Raw genomic sequence first — 18,882 nt, 5'->3', positions numbered from 1 at the left:
ATCTAAGGCTGTCTTTAAAATCTCTTTCCAGTTTTACTGTATCCTTTCTTTATGGGCAGATCATAACAGAATTTCCAGAAACAGGGGCCGTTTTTAAATCCCCAGTGATATCTGCCTTTATTTGCACTGTGGAAAATGACACACTGTATCATGCCTTTCTGGACAGTCCATAGGTTTTATTTACATTGCTTTGAGAAATAGACGAAAGACATATTTTTTACAATTGTTTCACAGCAATCTCAGTTTTGAGAGTAACATGTAACACAAATTTTTATATGCAATATATGAAAACATAAATATTTATATATACAATAACATAACTAGACAAATAAATGAAGTTACTATTAAGTCTCTTTAAGTATAAATTTACAAACTGTCCACCAGCCACAGAACTTAACCCTGTAATGGAGAAAAATTATTATTGGCCTAAAAAAAAATTAAAATATCACTGTCACTAACATGAAAAAATTTAAAAATAGAAAATAGAAAACAATAATCACCGGAAAACCTGTGTCTTGTAAAGATTTCTTTTCCATCAGAAGATGCAGAAACATTTTTCCCCCTGGAGCAAATGAAAACGTTTCTCATGCACCCCCCGTTTCTTCCCTGCTTTCTCCCCCAGGCGCCGGTGTAGACGGCCGGTGTGGACTTTTTTCCAGAGATGAGAAGTAAAAATTTGTACTTTATCGGGAGCGGGTGCACTTTTCCCCCTGGCCCCCCTTTGCTCTGCCTCCAAGATGGTAGGAAAGTTGTCGTTTCGAAGGGCAGAGGAGCAGCTCTCTGGTGTTATGTCCTCGCAGTGCCTGTAGTGGTGCTGTAGGAGGCTGCTGCCTCTTCTTGTACAGCCCCGGCAGCCCTGCCTTCTTGGCTGGAGAGTATATTCAGGGATTTCCCCTTAATAATCACCGACCCTGGGAGCACTTTTTAGTTTCCAAAATAAAAATATGATCCTCACCCCTCTTGCTTGACAGTGAAAGGCTCTCGCCGGAGTCCAGGGGGGAGCAGTAGCAGCGGCAGCCGAGCTTCCTAGTCCATTGCCAGCGCCTCTCACTCTGATCTGTCAGCCCAGCCGAGGGAACAGGGGGGAAGGAGAAAAAAAAAAAGCAGCTGAAAGGTAAGCAGAGGCGGCCCCAGGCCCGGCCCACATCCCCGGGCTCCCGTAGGGCGGCGGGCTGGGCCGCGCAGGCTGGGCGGGCGGCGAGCGCGCTTACGTGAGGCCGGGGATTCGCCGGCCCACGCCAGGCCCCGGGCGGAGAATGAAAGGGTGAGTGGGGCCGGCGCCCGGGTGGTGGAGGCCGGGGGCCTGAGGGCCTCCGGGGCGCCCGCGGGCGGCAACGGCGGGCGGGCAGGGGTCCAGCCGGAGCCGGAGTGGGGCGAGCGGAGCGGCCTGCGCGGGCCAGGTGGGGGTGTGCGGCGGGAGGGGGGCGCCGGTAGGCCTCGGGCCGGTAGGCCCCACGGCGGCCGCGCCCTGCCCCCGCAACCCGGGCCTCCGCGCGCCCCCTCGAGTCCCCCGGGGCCTTCAGGTGGGACGGCGGCGCTGCTGGGCCGAATCCCGCGCCGGCCCGGAGGCTTTCCCGCGGGGCGGCAGGCACGGGCTGCCGGGACAGAGGCGTCAGGGCCTAGGAGTGGGGAGTGGGGAATAGGCGCCCGGCCCCGCTTCCCCCGGGTCTCTCGCAGACGCCCCCCAGATTCCGGTAAGAGTTGAATTTATTTATCCCCCTCCTCCGCGCTCCGGACGGCCAGGCCGGGGCGGGGCGGGGCGGGCGGCCTGGCGGGCGTGGGGTCGGGTGGAGGGGCGGTGAGGAGTCAGGTGCAGCCGCGGCCCAGAAAGTTTCCTTTTAGGCCCGAATTGGGGGCCGCTGTCTCTCCGGGGAGCCCTGGTCCTAGCGCCCGGGACCCCCCAGGGCGTGGGGGAGCGCACTCGGCTATTTTGAAACTCTTTGCCAGTTCCTGTCCATTGAAGAAGGTACTCCGCCCCTGCACCCCTCGCCCGCGCCCCACCCAACTCCCCGCGAGCCCGTTCGGGGCTGCTAACTCCAGCCCGTTCACCCTGGAGCCCCCCAGTTTGGGGAGAGGGCCTTCTCTTCCGGTTTGGAAAAGTTTGCAAGGGGCTTTTCTTAGCTTTATTAGTTAGTGACTGGGTTTTTGGGGTGGGAAGGAGGAGGTAAACTCAGGTGGTGTTTCTGCCGGACAATCTTTCCCTATTGCCTTTTTTAGCCCTTACCCCACCAACTGGGGGTGTTATTTTCAGCTTGAGTACCCACCCCCTTTCATCCCGATTCCTTTGGGTCCAAAATCCCCCTTCTGGACAGCTCCGGCGGAGAGGAAGATGTAGGGAGCAGCGAGGAGACTGTCAGTGAGAGGGGGCAGGATCAGGCAGGGTTTCTGGAGCAGTCCCCAGATGTAGGAGTTTCCCCTCCTTTTTGGTCACTGTCCGGTAAAACCAACACCGGAACAGATCCCAAGGGGGAGACGTGGTTGTCAGATGGCTTGGAAGCCTCCGGGATTGGGAGGAGGGAGAGGAAGTGGGCAGGGCAGCTCCTGAAACAAGGTCTACAGTTTAAGGATCAGTAGTTCATTTATTCTGATAATCACTGTTTAGATTTATGTGACATTCTTGTATTCGACCTAGAAATAGAGTAATGGAGATTTTAAGGAAACCTAAACTTGTTATTGCTACAACTCAGAAGGGTCTGTGGAACAGCCCTCGGAACCTAGCAAAACTACTTTGGTTTTGGAGGGGGGGTGTGTGTGTGTATGTATAACATTTAAACGGAAAAAAATATAAAATGTATATGTGTATGTATATATTTTATATGCATATATATACACATATGTATTCACACACACACGTAGGTTTTCTGTTTAAGTGGATTCAATTTTAGCTATATTTTGGTGCCCTGAGCTCTGAACGTTAAAAAAAAAAAGTGATAAACATAAATTTCCAAATCTCGATTTTCTGCTTTTCAGGGACAGGATGTTTCCCGTGGCTATGCTTACCTCCTTGTTGTTCTTGAGTGTTGAAATTGAAATGTTAATAGACCCTGCCACCCCCCACTGCCAGCCCCCAGTGTGGGCGTGTTTGGAGAGGTTATTTTGCATCGTTTAATTGTTGGTTTTTTCCTTTTTTTTTTTTTTTTTGGTGAGCTTAGGGCAGAGTGTTGTGTTTATGTGCGGTGTCCTGCTTGGTAGCAGGCTGGAGTTGCTGGCAGGAGATGTCCCACATTCTGCCCGCTCAGTACCCCCAGCACTGTTGTTAGTGAAAAGCTGCCACTTGCAGGGCAATGGGTCACCCACGACTTTCAGTGCTGACTTCTGTGAGGCTTCGAAGTGAGACTCAAGTGATTCTTCTAGGTGTGTGCCTTTCTTTTCCTTTAGTCTGCCTAAGATCAAACTCTGTTTCTCCACAATGATAGATATCCGGTCATTTAGCATTGAGCTTAAGAAAATCTTGATATTTGAGATTGTATGGATCTGATACAAAAATGCAAATTACATTTAATGGTTGTTTTAAGTTTATTGATTAATTGAAATTGTTTATTGACATGGACATTTTTTAAACATGTGTACCAAAAATCGTTACTCCTATTATAGTTTGTCCTTATTTTTAGAGCATATACTGGATGGAAAAAAATCATTCTTAGTCATTTTTCTTGGAACATTTTAAGGTTTGAAAAAAATGGTTATTGCCTTATAATTTGATATTTTAAAGGTATATTGTTGACTTCACATTCCTAAGCTTTCCAAAACTGTATGTGTACAAATACCAAAAAAGTTTTGTACTTTTTCCCACCCTATCTCAAACATGTATTAATTTCCTAACCTGATCGCCTAATGGGCTACTTTATTTCCTGAAGGAATGACAGGTTTGATGTTTTTAAAAGTTACATTCCATTTGAAATTAATAAAAGATTTTCAGGGCAAATACTGAATTAACTTTAAATTACTAAGGGAATATGCTTTTTTACTATTAAGTGTTAGTTTAAAAAGTAAATGGTTAGTATAATTACAAGTCTGAAATAATCAAGTTTTCTTTCCTCTGGAAGATTTTTAGGAGGAAATTTGTATATCCCATTCCAACTTTTTCTCAGCAAATCATGTTGCTACTGTTTTTAGAGAAATAAAAATTTTAGTTTAGAAGGAATTAAACATTTCTGAGAGCACCCAAAATTAATGACATTTCAAAAAAATGCTAAACTATTTATTCATACCTGAGATGTTCTCTGAGGGTTAGCAGCTCTCACTATCCAGGTTTGGTACAATGGTTATGGCTAATGAAAAGTCATTTATATTTGAATACAGTTAGAGCAATATTCTGAGACACTTCTCTTTCCCCCTCCCCCACACCTGGTAACTGGTAAAACAATGGTTGAATAGGTGAGACTGGGTTGGAGGCAGCAAATTGTCCCCAATGCTAAGTCAGTTTAACTTATACATGCAGCTCTGTGTTAGGCAAAACAAACAGCAGTAGAGTCTCCTCACTTCTTCAAGCAAGAGTTTGTCCCAGAAGTCCTGACTGTAAAGGCTGATTTTTGACAATGCTCCTGGCTAGTTTGAGATACTGAGGAAATACTCAATTTAAAACCTTAAGCCTCCCTCTTTTCCCTCCTTGCACGTAAGGTGACAGACTACTTGGTTCTCATCCTTTCACAGAATGTGATTTGTTTTTAAGATGAGTTTTTAGGCCGGGCGTGGTGACTCACGCCTGTAATCCCAGCACTTTGGGAGGCTGAGGCGGGCGGATCACCTGAGGTCTGGAGTTCGAGACCAGCCTGACCAACATGGAGAAACCCTGTCTCTACTAAAAATACAAAATTAGCCGGGCGTGGTGGTGTATGCCTGTAATCCCAGCTACTCTGGAGGCTGAGGCAGGAGAATCACTTGAACCTGGGAGGCAGAGGTTGCAGTGAGCCAAGATTGCACCATTGCACTCCAGCCTGGGCAACCAGAGCAAAACTCCATCCCCAAAGAAATAAAAGATGAGTTTTTGGTGAAATTTTATTTGTAGCATGACTTCCTGCAGTGACACCTTTAGACTGGGCTTTGAGTTCTGATCCCAGTCCTTCCTCTGGGCAAGTTACTTAGTCCTTGGTTTCTTTAACTTAAAATGGGAATAAAATTCTTTGATATAAGGGTTAGATGAGATAGCCATGTGTTTGGCCAATAATAGTATTAATTAAGTGTTAATTCCACTAGCCCACTTTACTTTTCTTTCTTTCTTTTTTTTTTTGAGACAGGGTCTCACTCTGTTGTCCAGCCTGGAGTACAGTGGCATGATTACAGCTCACTGCAGCCTCAACCTCCTGGGCTCCAGTGATCCTCCCACCTCAGGTGTGCCTGTAGTCAGCCAGGACTACAGGTGCACGCCACCATGCCCGGCTAATTTTTGTATTTTTTGTAGAGACAGGGTTTCCCCATGTTGCCCAGGCTGGTCTCAAACTCCTGGATGCAAGGGATCCGCCTGCCTCAGTCTTTCCAAGTGCTGGGATTACAGGTGTGAGCCACCACGCCTGGCCTCCACCTTACTTTTCTAGTAGTAACATCGAAATACTATTTCTCTTGTTTCCTTTTTTAAATAACTGAAAGTAATACTGTACTATACATACTATAGTAGACCTATACTATATTTGGAGAGTAGACCTGTTTTTCCCACTCAAAGGATAACCACTGTTTAACACTTTAGTGTGCTTTTTCTCTTTATGTGTACACATACAGCAGAAACAAAGAGGAAAAACGTAAGGGTAGGATTGTCCATGTGATGGTAGTTGTGTAGTTTTGTATTGGTTAAAAGCTTGGGCTCTGGAGCAAATAGGTCTTGCATCCTAACTGTGTGACCTTGGATAATGACAATTACTTAATCTGATTAAGTCTCAGTTTTCTTCGTCTGTGAAAGGGGATAATAATAGTACCTACTTCATAGGGTTGCTGTGAAGACTAAATGAGGAATTGAACATAAAGCGTTTAGAGTGGTTCCTGAAGCATAACCTTTATATTTTCTTGGTGCATAACTTTTCTATTTTTTTCTAAAGATTTTTAATATTCTTTTTTTTTTTTTTTTGAGATGGAGTCTTGCTCTGTGGCCCAGGCTGGAGTGCAGTGGCACGATCTCGGCTCACTGCAAGCTCCGCCTCCCGGGTTCACGCCATTCTCCTGCCTCAGCCTCCCGAGTAGCTGGGACTACAGGTGCCCACACGCCCGGCTAATTTTTTATATTTTTAGTAGAGACGGGGTTTCACCGTGTTAGCCAGGATGGTCTGGATCTCCTGACGTCGTGATCCGCCTGCCTCGGCCTCCCAAAGTGCTGGGATTACAGGCGTGAGCCACTGCACCCGGCCAGATTTTTAATATTCTTGATGTGAATTTTTAATGAGTTCTTGCCTCAGTATATATTAATAATACTAATAAGTATTTGAGTACAGAGAGAATATTATAATTACTTTAATGGGGCAAATAAATATATTTTTGCCGGTAAAAAATTGTGCAGTATATTCCATTTCAGCAGCTTCATGTTAGCGTAGTCTCTGCTGTTTGAATTTGGAACTGGCCAATATAAAGGTATGGTAAGTACACCGAGGGCAAAGGAGCACAGGATGGGTTTGCTTTCAGGTTTTGAAGTGTTTTTGTGAGTCCCCGCGGACGGTAGTGTTGCATGGTTTTGAAGGCGCTGAGCAGTTTGTGGCCTTGATAGGCTCACTTTAGAGTCCTGGGCATGTTTACCTGACTTGATTGGTAGGAGCAGCTGCTGGTTCGTTCATTTAACAGATTAACTTCTTTGTTGTACCTCTGAGTTTTGCAATACAGAGACACGTTCTCTGCCCTTGAGGAGTTTTTAGTCTATTGGAGAAAAATAAGCTGACATTTACAATGTCAATGTGAATGTTAAGTGATAGCTTAGCCTGGAGGAATATTCTTCTATTCTGGCCTAAAGGGCAGGCTAGGTTTTAAAGTGAGGGCTTTGCAGGGGAAGTTTCTGTCCTAAGCGAATGGGAGGAGTTCGGCATTCCATAAGGTGTGACCTGTAAGTAGGAATCAAAGTTTAGGGACAAAAGAGTATCCTGTGTTGCAAATTGTCGTTCTGTTACCGCCCAGGAGTTGGAGGAGGGGAATAAATAGTGAGAGGGAAAAGTCAGTCTGGCCAGGTCCTAAGGAGTTTCTGTGTTAGGGTAAGGAGTTTGGATTTCTTTTATGTGACAAGCAGACCCTGAAAGCCTTTGGCCACATAAATTACTTGAGATTTAGAGGATTTGAGTTGTACAGAGTAGGAAAAAGGAGGACAAGACTGTAATTAGACCAATGAGGCAGTTCCTGACAAGAGATTTGAAGAGGATTTGAACTAAGGTGGTGGCAATGGCAATTGAGAGGAGCAGGAGGTGGCAGTGGCAGAGGCATGTTAAGGAGGTAAGGCGATCTCATAGGTGGACTGGATGTAATTGTGGGACTCATCCTCACAGAAGGCAGCTGAAATGGTAGAAGTAGACAAATTTGGGCTAGTCAGTGGTTCTTAGTCTTGGACACTTCTCCAGAAAAATCCACATATGCAGCTGTATACATTTGGTTTGAAACCTGGGGTAGGCTTGGTACCATGGCTCACAACTGTAGTCCCAGCACTCTGGGAGGCCAAGGTGGGCGGATCACTTGAGCTCAGGAGTTTGAGACCAGCCTGGGCAAAATGGTGAAATGCTGTCTCTACAAAAAATACAAAAATTAGCCAGGTGTGGTAGTGCATTTTTGTAGTCCCAGCTACTCAGGAGGCTGAGGTGAGAGGATCGCTTGAACTCAGGAGGTCAAGGTTGCAGTGAACCTTGATCACACCACTGCGCTTCAGCCTGGGTGGCAAAGGGAGAACTTGTCTCAGAAAAAAAAAAAGATAAAGCCTATAGAAATGTTTTGTTTGACCCACACTTTTTGTGATGGTCTCTGATTTTTCATCAGTGCCTTTTCATACATGAGGAAACAGACTTATAAAATAACTTAGGGTTACACGTCTTTTTCTTTTCTTTTTTGAGACAAAGTCTCACTCTGTTGCCCAGCCTAGAGTGCAGTGGCGCGATTGGCTCACTGCAATCTCTGCCTCCCAGGTTCAAGCAATTCTCTGCCCCAGCCTCCCGAGTAGCTGGGATTACAGGCGCCCACCACCACACCCGGTAATTTTTGTGTTTTTAGTAGAGACGGGGTTTCACCATCTTGGCCAGGCTAGTCTTGAACTCCTGACCTCGTGATCCACCTGCCTTGGCCTCCCAAAGTGCTGGGATTACAGGCGTGAGCCACTGCACCCGGCTTTTTCTTTTTTTTTTGTTTTTGTTTTTGTTTAAATGGAGACAGGGTCTTACTATGTTGCCCAGGCTGGGCTCGAACAAAGGGGCTCAAGTGATCCTTCTGCCTCAGCCTGCCATAGTGTTGGGATTACAGGTGTGAGTCACCACCCCTGGCCTTCATATGTTCAAAAGTTTAAAGGAGCTGCTGACATGAAAACAATTAGGATATTTTGTGAGGAAATTTGGATTTTTATCTTCTTTTATTTATTTTTTTGAGATGGAGTCTCACTATGTTGCCAGGCTGGAGTGCAGTGGCACGATCTCAGCTCACTGCAATCTCTACCACCCAGGTTCAAGCGATTCTTCTGCCTCAGCCTCCTGAGTAGCTGGGACTACAGGCGCGTGCCACTACGCCGGCTAATTTTTGTATTTTTAGTAGAGACAGGGTTTCGCCATGTTGGCCAGGCTGGTCTTGAACTCCTGACCTCAGGTGATTCACCTGCCTCGGTCTCCCATAGTGCTGGGATTACAGGCCTGAGCCACTGTGCTTGGTTGTATCTTCTTTTAATAACATGGAAGAGCTGGAAGTTCTGGGTCTTTTTTTTTTTTTTTAAACATTGCAACAACTTGCTGGAAATAATTTGAGCAAAGTGTGCCAAAGAATGCCCCTGGCCTACTCTTCCAGCCCATGTAGGCATTTCATCTTGCACCCCTGTAAAGTAAGATTAAATGAACCTTGGAGTATATTGGCATGGAAGTAAGGGGGTCAAGAGAAAAGAACCCACTGACTGGTCAGAAAGGAGAGATTTTCAAGAAAGAGAAAGTGGTCAGCAGTGTCAGATGCTGCAGAGAGGTCCAGTTAGCTGAAGGCGGAAAAGCGTATGTGGAATTCAGTAACAAAGAGGCCATTAGTTTCAGATTTTTAGAACAAAAGAACTTTGAGGAGTAGAGCTATAACTTAGTTTTTCTTCTTTCCTCTTGTCCTGTAATGCAGGGTTTCTGTAACAACGGTGACTGTGACATGGATCGGAACTTAGAAAGCATTTGTTGTGAAGGATTATCAACTGGAACTAATAAATACTGGACCCAGATCAGTCAAACAGTGCGCATTCTGCTAGTGTTTTCCATCACAAGAACATTAGTATTTAAGTGCTCTATAGAATGTAGGAAATATTTTTGATATTAGATTTTTAATGAGGATTATAGGAAACTGTTCAGAAAACCACTAATAGCTGGAGAATGTATTTTAGTCCTACAGATTCTAGATCAAAATGATAATACAAATAAACCACTACTTACTGCTTTTAATGGTAGTTTTTTTTTTTTGAGATGGAGTCTCACTCTGTCGCCCAGGCTGGAGTGCAGTGGTGCGATCTCGGCTCACTGCAAGCTCCGCCTTTTGGGTTCACACCATTCTCCTGCCTCAGCCTCTCGAGTAGCTGGGACTACAGGCGCCCACCACCATGCCCAGCTAATTTTTTTTGTATTTTTAGTAGAGATGGGGTTTCACCGTGTTAGCCAGGATGGTCTCGATCTCCTGACCTTGTGATCCACCCGCCTTGGCCTCCCAAAGTGCTGGGATTACAGGTGTGAGCTGCCGCGCCCAGCTTCTAATGGTAGTTAATATTAAGTGATTACTATATGCTGGGGTTACAGTTCATGAAATACCTAATTTAATTATCCTAAGCAACTCAATGAGGTACATACAATTACAGTCTTCTTTTTACAGATGAGAAGACTGAAGCCTAAATAACTTGCCCAAGGTCTTATGCTTAGTAATTAGCAAAACCAGATTTGAGCCCCCTCTCTGATACCTACCAGAGCCAGTGAATGATCTCTTCTGCTGCATAAACTATCCTTACCTTTCTAATATAGCAGGGAAGGAACTAGTGTAAAGTTCATCGAAATTCCTAATGCAAACTTATTTGTACAATGCTGTCTGAGTACAGTATATGGCACATACTAGACATTCAATAAGCATTATTTTAAAATATTCTGGTTCGAACTTGATTATAATGAATGTTGTTTATATTTTTGAGTGATAAGCAGTTTTCTCACTGCTTCTTTCTCTTCCAGTCACATCAGTTGATAGATTTTCATCATTCCTCAGTCTGATTTTACTATTTTTTACATTGGTAATATAGATGTTTGTTTCTTAAAATCAATATAGTCATCTGTTTAGTATCTCATTACATTCTTATGCTTCATCAAGTTGAATTAAAACTCATTTAAAAAGGACATAACGTGGAAAAACGTTTTTAAGACTTTATGATACTCTAAATATGATTTTAACAGTATCCACTCTTTCTGGGATAAGTAAATATTCTTTTCATTTGCATTAAGTATATTGGAAGACATACATTCTGATAATTTAGTAGGCTCATGTTAGTTTTATTTATTTTATTTTATTTTGTGTCAAGGGTTTCACTACAGTGCCCAGCCTGGTGTTGAACTCCTGGGCTCAAGTGATCCGCCCGCCTCAGCCTCCCAAAGTGCTGAGATTACAGGCGTGAGCCACTGCACCTGACATCTCACGCTAGTTTTAAAAAAATTATAAGGTATGAACTGGGCACGGTGGCTCATTCCTGTAATCCCAACACTTTGGGAGGCCGAGGTGGGCGGATCACTTGAGGTCAGGAGTTGGAGACTAGCCTGGCCAACATGGTGAAACCCTCGTGTCTACTAAAAATACAAAAATTAGCATGGTGGCGCTTGCCTGTAATTCCAGCCACTTGGGAAGCTGAGGCAGGAGAATCACTTGAAAATGGGCAGCAGAGGTTGCAGTGAGCCAAGATCGTGCCACTGCACTCCAGCCTGGGCAACAGAGTGAGATTCTATCTTTTAAAAAAAAAAAAAAATTATAAGGTATGTTGTAGATCTAGGCTCTTTAAAAGTGGTAGGATATAAAATTACAGATGGCAATTAGAGAAAAATGGTGTGGCAGTGAAATGAACATGTTTCTGAAACAGGAGAATCAAAAGAATGGCAGTGACATAGAGATTCCACATGGAGGTGATCAAGTGGTAGTCCCAAAGCGAATAATGTTCATATTTTTGTCAAATTGTTTTGTGGTTGTCATTGGAAGACTGAAAGGGCTGCTGGCTGCTTTTGTTAAAAGTGTATCTTCCTTACTTTTCTCCTTGCTAATGTCTTATTCCTCTGTATTTGTAAGAAGTAAGAAACTATGGAAATGAATTGTTCAATTTTCCTATTAAACTTGGTGTATAATATCAAAGAGGATTTTTTTTTTGAGACAGAGTTTCGCTCTTGTTGCCCAGGCTGGAGTGCAAAGGAGCGATCTTGGCTCACAGCAACCTCCGCCTCCTGGGTTTAAGCGATTCTCCTGCCTCAGCCTCCTGAGTAGCTGGGATTACAGGCATGTGCCACCACACCTGGCTAATTTTGTATTTTTAGTAGAGACTGGGTTTCTCCATGTTGGTCAGGCTGGTCTTGAACTGCTAACCTCAGTTGATCCTCCCACCTCAGCCTCCCAGAGTGCTGCTGTCACAGGCGTGAGCCGCCATGCCCAGCCCCAGTGAGGATTTTTTAAAAACCTAAACCTAATCATATTTCCTACTGTTTTTTGTTTTTGTTTTTAGACAGAGTTTTGCTCTCTGGCCCAGGCTGGAGTGTAACGGTGTGATCTCGGCTCACTGCAACATCCGCCTCCCAGGTTCAAGCAATTTCTCCTGCCTCAGCCTCCTGAGTAGCTAGGATTACAGGCACCCGCAATCATGCCTGGCTAATTTTTGTATGTTTGTAGAGACGGGGTTTCAACATGTTGGCCAGGTTGGTCTTGAACTCCTGACCTCAGGTGATCTGCCTGTCTTGGCCTCCCAAAGTGTTGGGATTACAGGCGTGAGCCTCCGTGCCCGGCTATTTCCTACTCTTGAATTCTAGTATATGGTTATGTTTGCTGTTGAAATATTTTTTCTGTGAGACTTGAGTATTTTCTGTTCTCAGTAATGGTTATTTCCATTTTCTGGTAGTAACAGTGTATATTCTGCTGCTGCTCTAAAGTGCTTAATTACCTGCATTCTCTCCTTTAAGGGAGCATAGGTCTGTTTATATGCTAAGCAAGTTGTCTCCACAGCTGAAGATGATATTTGCTAGAACTGTTAATAAATTTAGTTTGGCTAAGGTTTTTTTTTTCTTTTTAAAGTGATATTCATCATGTATTAAAAAGTAGAGCTTGGCTGGGCATGGTGGTTCACGTCTGTAATCCCAGCAGTTTGGTAGGCTGAGGCAGGAGGCTCACTGAGACTAGGAGTTTGAGACCAGCTGGGCAACATAGTGAGACACCCCCCTTTTCTAAAAACAAAAACAAAAACAAAAAAAGATAGTGCTTAGTTTTAGCCTTTTGTTTGCATGGATTAGGAAATGTGATAGGCTGAGCATGGTGGTTTAGGCCTGTAATCCCAGCACTTTGGGAGGCTGATGCTGGTAGATGGCTTGAGCCTAGAGGTTTGAGACCAGCCTGGGCAACACGGTGAAACCCCATATCTACTAAAAATATGAAAAATTAGCTGGGCGTGGTGGCATGTGCCTGTGGCCCCAGCTCCTTGGGAGGTTGAGGTGGAAGGATCACTTGAGATGGGGAGGTCAAGGCTTCAGTAAGGCGTAATCATACCACTGCACTCCAGCCTGGCAACAGAGCAAGACCGTGTCTCAGAAAAAAGAGGGAAAGGAAAGAAAGGAAGAAAGAAAATGCGATAGTATTTATATATCAGGGTCTAAAAGACATTTGATTAAGATTATGTGGGCTTTATATATTGTATATTTCCATTCTTATTTATATCTTGCACTCAATGCCAAAGAGTGAAAGTGATGTGAACTTCACCTTTAGTAAAATCAGAGTAAAAAACGCCAGCTGTGGAAGGCTAGGGGTAAAGAGTGAAAAATATGTAGGATTTTTTCTGAGAACTGCCTCAGTGTGTTTGTCATAAATTCTTCTTTATTTAAAAAGGAGAAGTTTATTAATGTAGAGAAGACCAGATATTGATCTGTTTCCAGTTTACAGAACAGTGATTTTGATACTACAATAATACTCAATTAGAAGAAATTCAGGCTGGTTGTGGTGGCTCACGCCTGTAATCCCAGCACTTTGGGAGGTGAAGCAGGAGGATCACTTGAGGCTAGGAGTTCGAGACCAGCCTGGGCAATGTAGTGAGACTCCATCTCTACAATAAATTAAAAAATTAGTTGGGCACAGTGATTAATGCCTGTAGTCCCAGCTACTTGGGAGGCTAAGGTAAAAAGATCAATTGAGCCCAGGATCTTGAGGCTGCTGTTAGCTATGATTGTGCCACTGCACACTCTAGCCTTGACAAGAGAGCAAGACTGTCTCTTAAAAAAAAAAGAAGACAGATTTTTACAAAATTATTACAAAAGTAATGCATTTGTTGTAAAAAAAAATTCTATAGTAAGTATGCTTTATGGTTTTGATATTATTGTGGAATAGTTTACTATTCAAAATTTAAAAAGATATTTGTGGTTAATGATAGCAAGTACTGAGATCTCTATTCTTCCTTCTCCAAACCAACTTTAAAAATAGGGAGAATTAGAAACAGAAACTAAACTGAAACTTTGACAATTACTGTAACCTTGTAATCAAAATGTATGAATTATGGCAGGCGCAGTGGCTCATGCCTGTAATCCTAGCACTTTGGGAGGCCGAAGTGGATGGATCACCTGAGGACAGGAATTCGAGATCAGCCTCGCCAACATGGTGAAACCCCATCTCTACTAAAAATACAAAAAAATTGGCCGGGCGTGGTGGCGGGCGCCTATAATCCCAGCTACTCAGGAGGCTGAGGCAGGAGAATGGCTTGAACCAAGGGGCGGAGGTGGCACTGAGCCGAGATTGTACCACTTCACTCCAGCCTAGGTGACAGAGCGAGACTCTGTCTCAAAAAAAAAACCCAACAAAACCCCCCCAAAAAACCCAAAATATATAAATTAGTGCTATTAAGTGCAGTGAAAATTGAACCAGGGCAAGAGAGGATGCCAAGAGAGGATGAGTTCCTCTATAGAACCAGGCAAAGCAAAGGAAGAAGCTTTCTCTCAAGAAAGTGACACACGCCGAGGACAAAACCAGTAATCCCCATGCATGGATGGCAAAGTTGGATATATGTATGTTGGGCTCCCTGAGTGGCGGGAGAAGTGGGGCTGAGTTACAAACTGTGCAGTCCTACCAGTTTTGTAGGAAGTTCAGAGTGGAGGAGAAACTGACAGCAAGCAGCCTTTCAGCTCCTGATCTTAGTCATGTGAAGAGAAGTAAAGCCTAAATTATCACCCCACCCCCAAATCTATGCCATGTGGGCTCCTGTGAGTTAGGGAACATAGTCTAGCATGGAGTCAAGCCTCAAGGGAAAGTGAAAAAATAGTTCCTATGGTGGAAGGTGGGGGTGAGACATAGCTCCTCTGAAACTAGAGTTTAAAGATGAGATATAAAAGCTCAAGAAATAAAAGAAAACAACAGAAGGATTGTAAGAGTGAGCTGATGGAATCAGGGTACAAAATAAGAGAAAAGTAACATTGCAGAAACATTCAAAGCAGCAAATATCAACTATAGCTGGGGGTAGTGGAAGCAAGCTTGAGAAATTTGAGCAACCCAAAATGGAACAAATAAAAATGAAGAAAGACTAGAGAGAGAGTGATAGATAGGGAATACAGTAAATCTAGTATGCCAATAATTGATACCCCTGAAGCTGTCGAAGAATAAATCAAGCAGAAAGAAATGTCAATACATTAAGGAAGAGTTTCCCACAATAAAAGAAGATTTGAAGGCAGGTGTGGTGACATGCACCTGTAGTCCCAGCTACGGTGGAGGATCGCTTGAGCCCAGGAGTTCAATCCAGCTTGGGCATTATGGTGCAACCTCATCTCTAAAAAAAAAAAAAAAAAAAAGGCTGGGTGTTGGTGGCTCAGGCCTGTAATCCCAGCACTTTGGGAGGCTGAGGCAGGCGGATCACCTGAGGTCACAAGTTCGAGACCAGCCTGACCAATATGATGAAACCCCATCTCTACTAAAAATACTAAAATAACCTGGGTGTGGTGGCGTGCACCTGTAATCCCAGCTACTCGGGAGGCTGAGACAGGAGAATTCGCTTGAACCCAGGAAGTGGAGGTTGCAGTGAGCCGAGATTGTGCCATTGCACTCCAGCCTGGGCAACAAGAGTGAAAAAGAAAAGAAAAAGATATAAAATTTTAGAACAGTTTCTAGTCTAAATAGACTTTTATTGTTAGGTCAACATGCAAAAAAAAAAAAAAAAAAATCAAGTCCCCTATAAAATCAAGAGACTGGCTTCAGGCTTTTTCAACATGAAACAATATATACAAAGTCAGTAGATTAAAAAAAAGCACAACCCAAGAATTTTATGTCCAGACAAGCTGTTGTTTAACACCAATTGACATGTTTTCTTTTCTGGTTTTTTTTTTTTTTTTTTGAGACAAGAGTCTTGCTCTGTTGCCTGGAGTGCAGTGGCGTGATCTTGCCTAACTGCAACCTCCGCCTCCCGGGTTCAGGTGATTCTCCTGCCTCAGCCTCCCGAGTAGCTGGGACTATAGGCACATGCCACCACGCCTGGCTAATTTTTTGTATTTTTAGTAGAGACAGGGTTTCACCGTGTTAGTCAGGATGGTCTCGATCTCCTGACCTCGTGATCCACCCGCCTCGGCCTCCCAAAGTGCTGGGATTACAGGCATGAGCCACCGCGCCTGGCTGTTTTCCTTTTTTGAGACAGAGTGTCATTCTGTTGCCCAGGCTGGAGTGCGGTGTGGTGCAGTTTTGGCACACTGTAGCCTCGACCTCTCAGGCTTAAGCAATCCCTTCACCTCAGCCTCTCAAGTAACCAGGACTACAGGCACTTGCCACCACACCCGGCTAATTTTTGTGTTGTTTTGTTTTTAGTAGAAATGGTGTTTCAACATGTTGGCCAGGCTGGTCTTGAACTCCTGACCTCAAGTGATCTGCCCACCTCACCTCAGCCTCCCAAAGTACTGGGATTACAGGCGTGAGCCACTGCACCTGGCCTAATTTTTGTATTCTTTGTAGAGATAGGGTTTCGCTCTGTTGCCCAGGCTGGCTTCGAACTTCTGAGCTCAAGCAGCCTACACGCCTCAGCCTCCCAAAGTGCTGGGATTACAGGCGTGCACCACCATACCTGGCCAACGTATGTTTTCAAATAGAAAAATCGTGGCCTATAGTTTCCAGAAATCAGCTCTTGTGGGGGAAAGAAAAGAGAGGAGACTATGTTGTAAACTATTGAATCAAGAAGTGAATGGAAGACTAAGTTAAAAAAAAGCATCATTTTGCATTGAATAAATTTAAATGTACAACTAAGAACAACAACAGGAAAAAGCCTTGAGAGTTAGGGATGGGTAGGTAGTTGCAAGTCTGGAAATTTTTCTCATTTATAACATGGGATCAATTGCAATAATGCTGATAAGTATACTAATTTTCTTAGTGTGGAGTAAAGAAATGTTATCTAAAGGAGATAGACTACAGTTCTTCTAAGAAAACAGACTACAGTTGACCCTTGAACAACTTGAGAGTATAGGTACCAACCCCACATGTTGAGAATCTGCATTAGAACTTTTTTTTTTGAGATGGAGTCTCACTCCCTTTGTGCAGGCTGAAGTGCACTGGCTCACTGCAACCTCCACCTCCCAGGTTCAAGTGATTCTCTTTCCTCAGCCTCTGGAGTAGCTGGGATTACAGGCGTGCGCCACCGCGCCCGGCTAATTTTTGTATTTTTAGTAGAGATGGGGTTTCACCATGTTGGTCAGGCTGGTCTCGAACTCCTGACCTCAGGTGATCCACTCGCCTTGGCCTCCCAGAGTGCTAGGATTACAGGCATGAGTCACCACACTTGGCCATATTAGAACTTTTGACTACCCAAGAAAGTTAACTAGCCTACTGTTAACTAGAAGCCTTGCCGAAAACATAAACCGATTAACACATATTTTGTATATGTATTATATATTATATTTTTACAATACAGTAAGCTACAGAAAAGAAAATATTGTTAAGAAAACCATAAGGAAAATATATTTAGTATTAAGTGGAAGCAGATCATCATAAAAGTCTTCACATTGAGTAGATGGAGGAAAAAGAGAAGGGGTTGGTTGGTCTTACTGTCAGGGTAGCAGAGGAGGAAAAAAAATCCATGTATAAGTAGAGCTACATAGTTCAAACCTTTGTACTGAATATAGTGAAATGTATAATGAAAAGATTAAATTAAAGGCTAAAGGCAATACAAAATATAATAGGTTTAAGATGAAATATGTCACAAATACAAAATTATAAATTGGATAAACTCATTTATTAAAAGAAAATGACTTGGGTCAGGCAGGGTGACTCAGGCCTGTAATCCCAGCACTTTGGGACGCCCAGGCAGGGAGATCACTTGAGACCAGAAGTTCAAGACCAGCCTAGGCAACATGGTGAAACCTTGTCTCTACAAAAAAATACAGAAAATTAGCCATGTGTAGTGGTATGTGCCCTTAGTCCCAGCTGCTCAGGAGGCTGAGGTGGGAGGATTGCTTGAGCCCTGGAGGTTGAGGGTGCAGTGAGTGGTGATTGTGCCACTACACTCCAACCTAGGTGACAGAGTGAGACACTGTCTCAAAAAAAAGAAAAGAAAAAAAAGTTGCTCAAAAGTAAAATGATTCAGATTGGAGCAAAAAGTCAAACCCAACAAGAGTTGCATCTAAAAGGGATCAGCAAATAACATGTTAGTAAATAGTTTTATTTTTGTGGCCATATAGTATCTGTTGCAGCTATTAAATTTTACCATTATAGCACAAAAGTAGCCATGGACAGTATGTAAATGAATGAGCATGGCTGTGTTCCAATAAAACTTTATTTACAAAAACAGACAGTGGGCCACATTTGTCCTGTAAGAAATAGTTTAGTTTGCTGACCTGAGATCTAAAACATAGTGTGACCAGGTACAGTGGCTCATGCCTGTAATCCCAGCACTTTGGAAGGCCAAAGCAGGAGGATCTCTTGAATGCAGGAGTCTGAGACCAGCCTGGGCAGCACAGCAAGACTCAGTCTCTACAAAAAATTTAAAAAATTAGCCAGATACAGTGGCACATACTTGTAGCCCTAGCTACTTGGGAGGCTGAGGCAGGAGGATCTCTTGAGCCCAGAAGTTTGAGGTTGCAGTGAGCTATGATCATGCCACTGCAATCCAGCCTGGCAACAAAGTGAGACCCTGTCCTCAAAATAAAAAATAAATAAAAATAAAACACAACACAGTGCCTCAAAAGTTGGGAACAAAACTTTGTTTTGGGGCAAAGATCAGTTGATAAATTCAAACCAAAAAAGCAATAGTTCAAATATTTGTGTAAGACAAGGTTGAATTCATCACAAAATGCACAGTTGAGATGCATTTTTTTTTTGAAACAGGGTTTCCCTCTGTTGCCCAGGCTGGAGTGCAGTGGCACGATCTCAGTGCACTGCAACTTCATATCCTTCCATCCCTGCCCTCAGATTTCTTTCTATGATTTCTAAAATGCTCTCATACCTACAGACATGTAGATTTCTCTTTTTTTCTTGAAGTTCATATAGGTTTCTTTGAACTAATTTGTGAAAGATACTTGTGTGTTTGGCTTGTGG

General features: G+C 43.7%; 1 protein-coding gene across 6 annotated transcripts in view; it reads left to right on the top strand.

The window, feature by feature from the left end:
* Positions 1–1,141: 1,141 nt before the first annotated feature.
* The window catches only part of INO80D (INO80 complex subunit D), a 92,662-nt gene continuing 74,921 nt past the window's right edge, over positions 1,142–18,882 (top strand). For 2 of the 6 annotated variants that reach the window (XM_063712995.1, XM_063712992.1), the window contains exon 1: positions 1,601–1,694. Coding sequence is in view for 2 of the 6 variants with exons in the window: in XM_054549675.2 (XP_054405650.1) it covers positions 3,285–3,354 (70 nt within the window). In the remaining 4 variants the exon portion in view is untranslated. Of the gene's footprint in view, positions 1,265–1,600; positions 1,695–1,725; positions 3,355–18,882 lie in introns of those variants that run through there. The other 4 variants (XM_063712991.1, XM_054549675.2, XM_054549674.2 and 1 more) reach the window with 4 other exon arrangements.

This window comes from Pongo abelii, chromosome 11 (genome assembly GCF_028885655.2).
Source record: "Pongo abelii isolate AG06213 chromosome 11, NHGRI_mPonAbe1-v2.0_pri, whole genome shotgun sequence".
Lineage (NCBI taxonomy): Eukaryota > Metazoa > Chordata > Mammalia > Primates > Hominidae > Pongo > Pongo abelii.
Note: the sequence above shows the minus strand (reverse complement) of the source record. Positions and strands in the feature narration are given on the sequence as shown.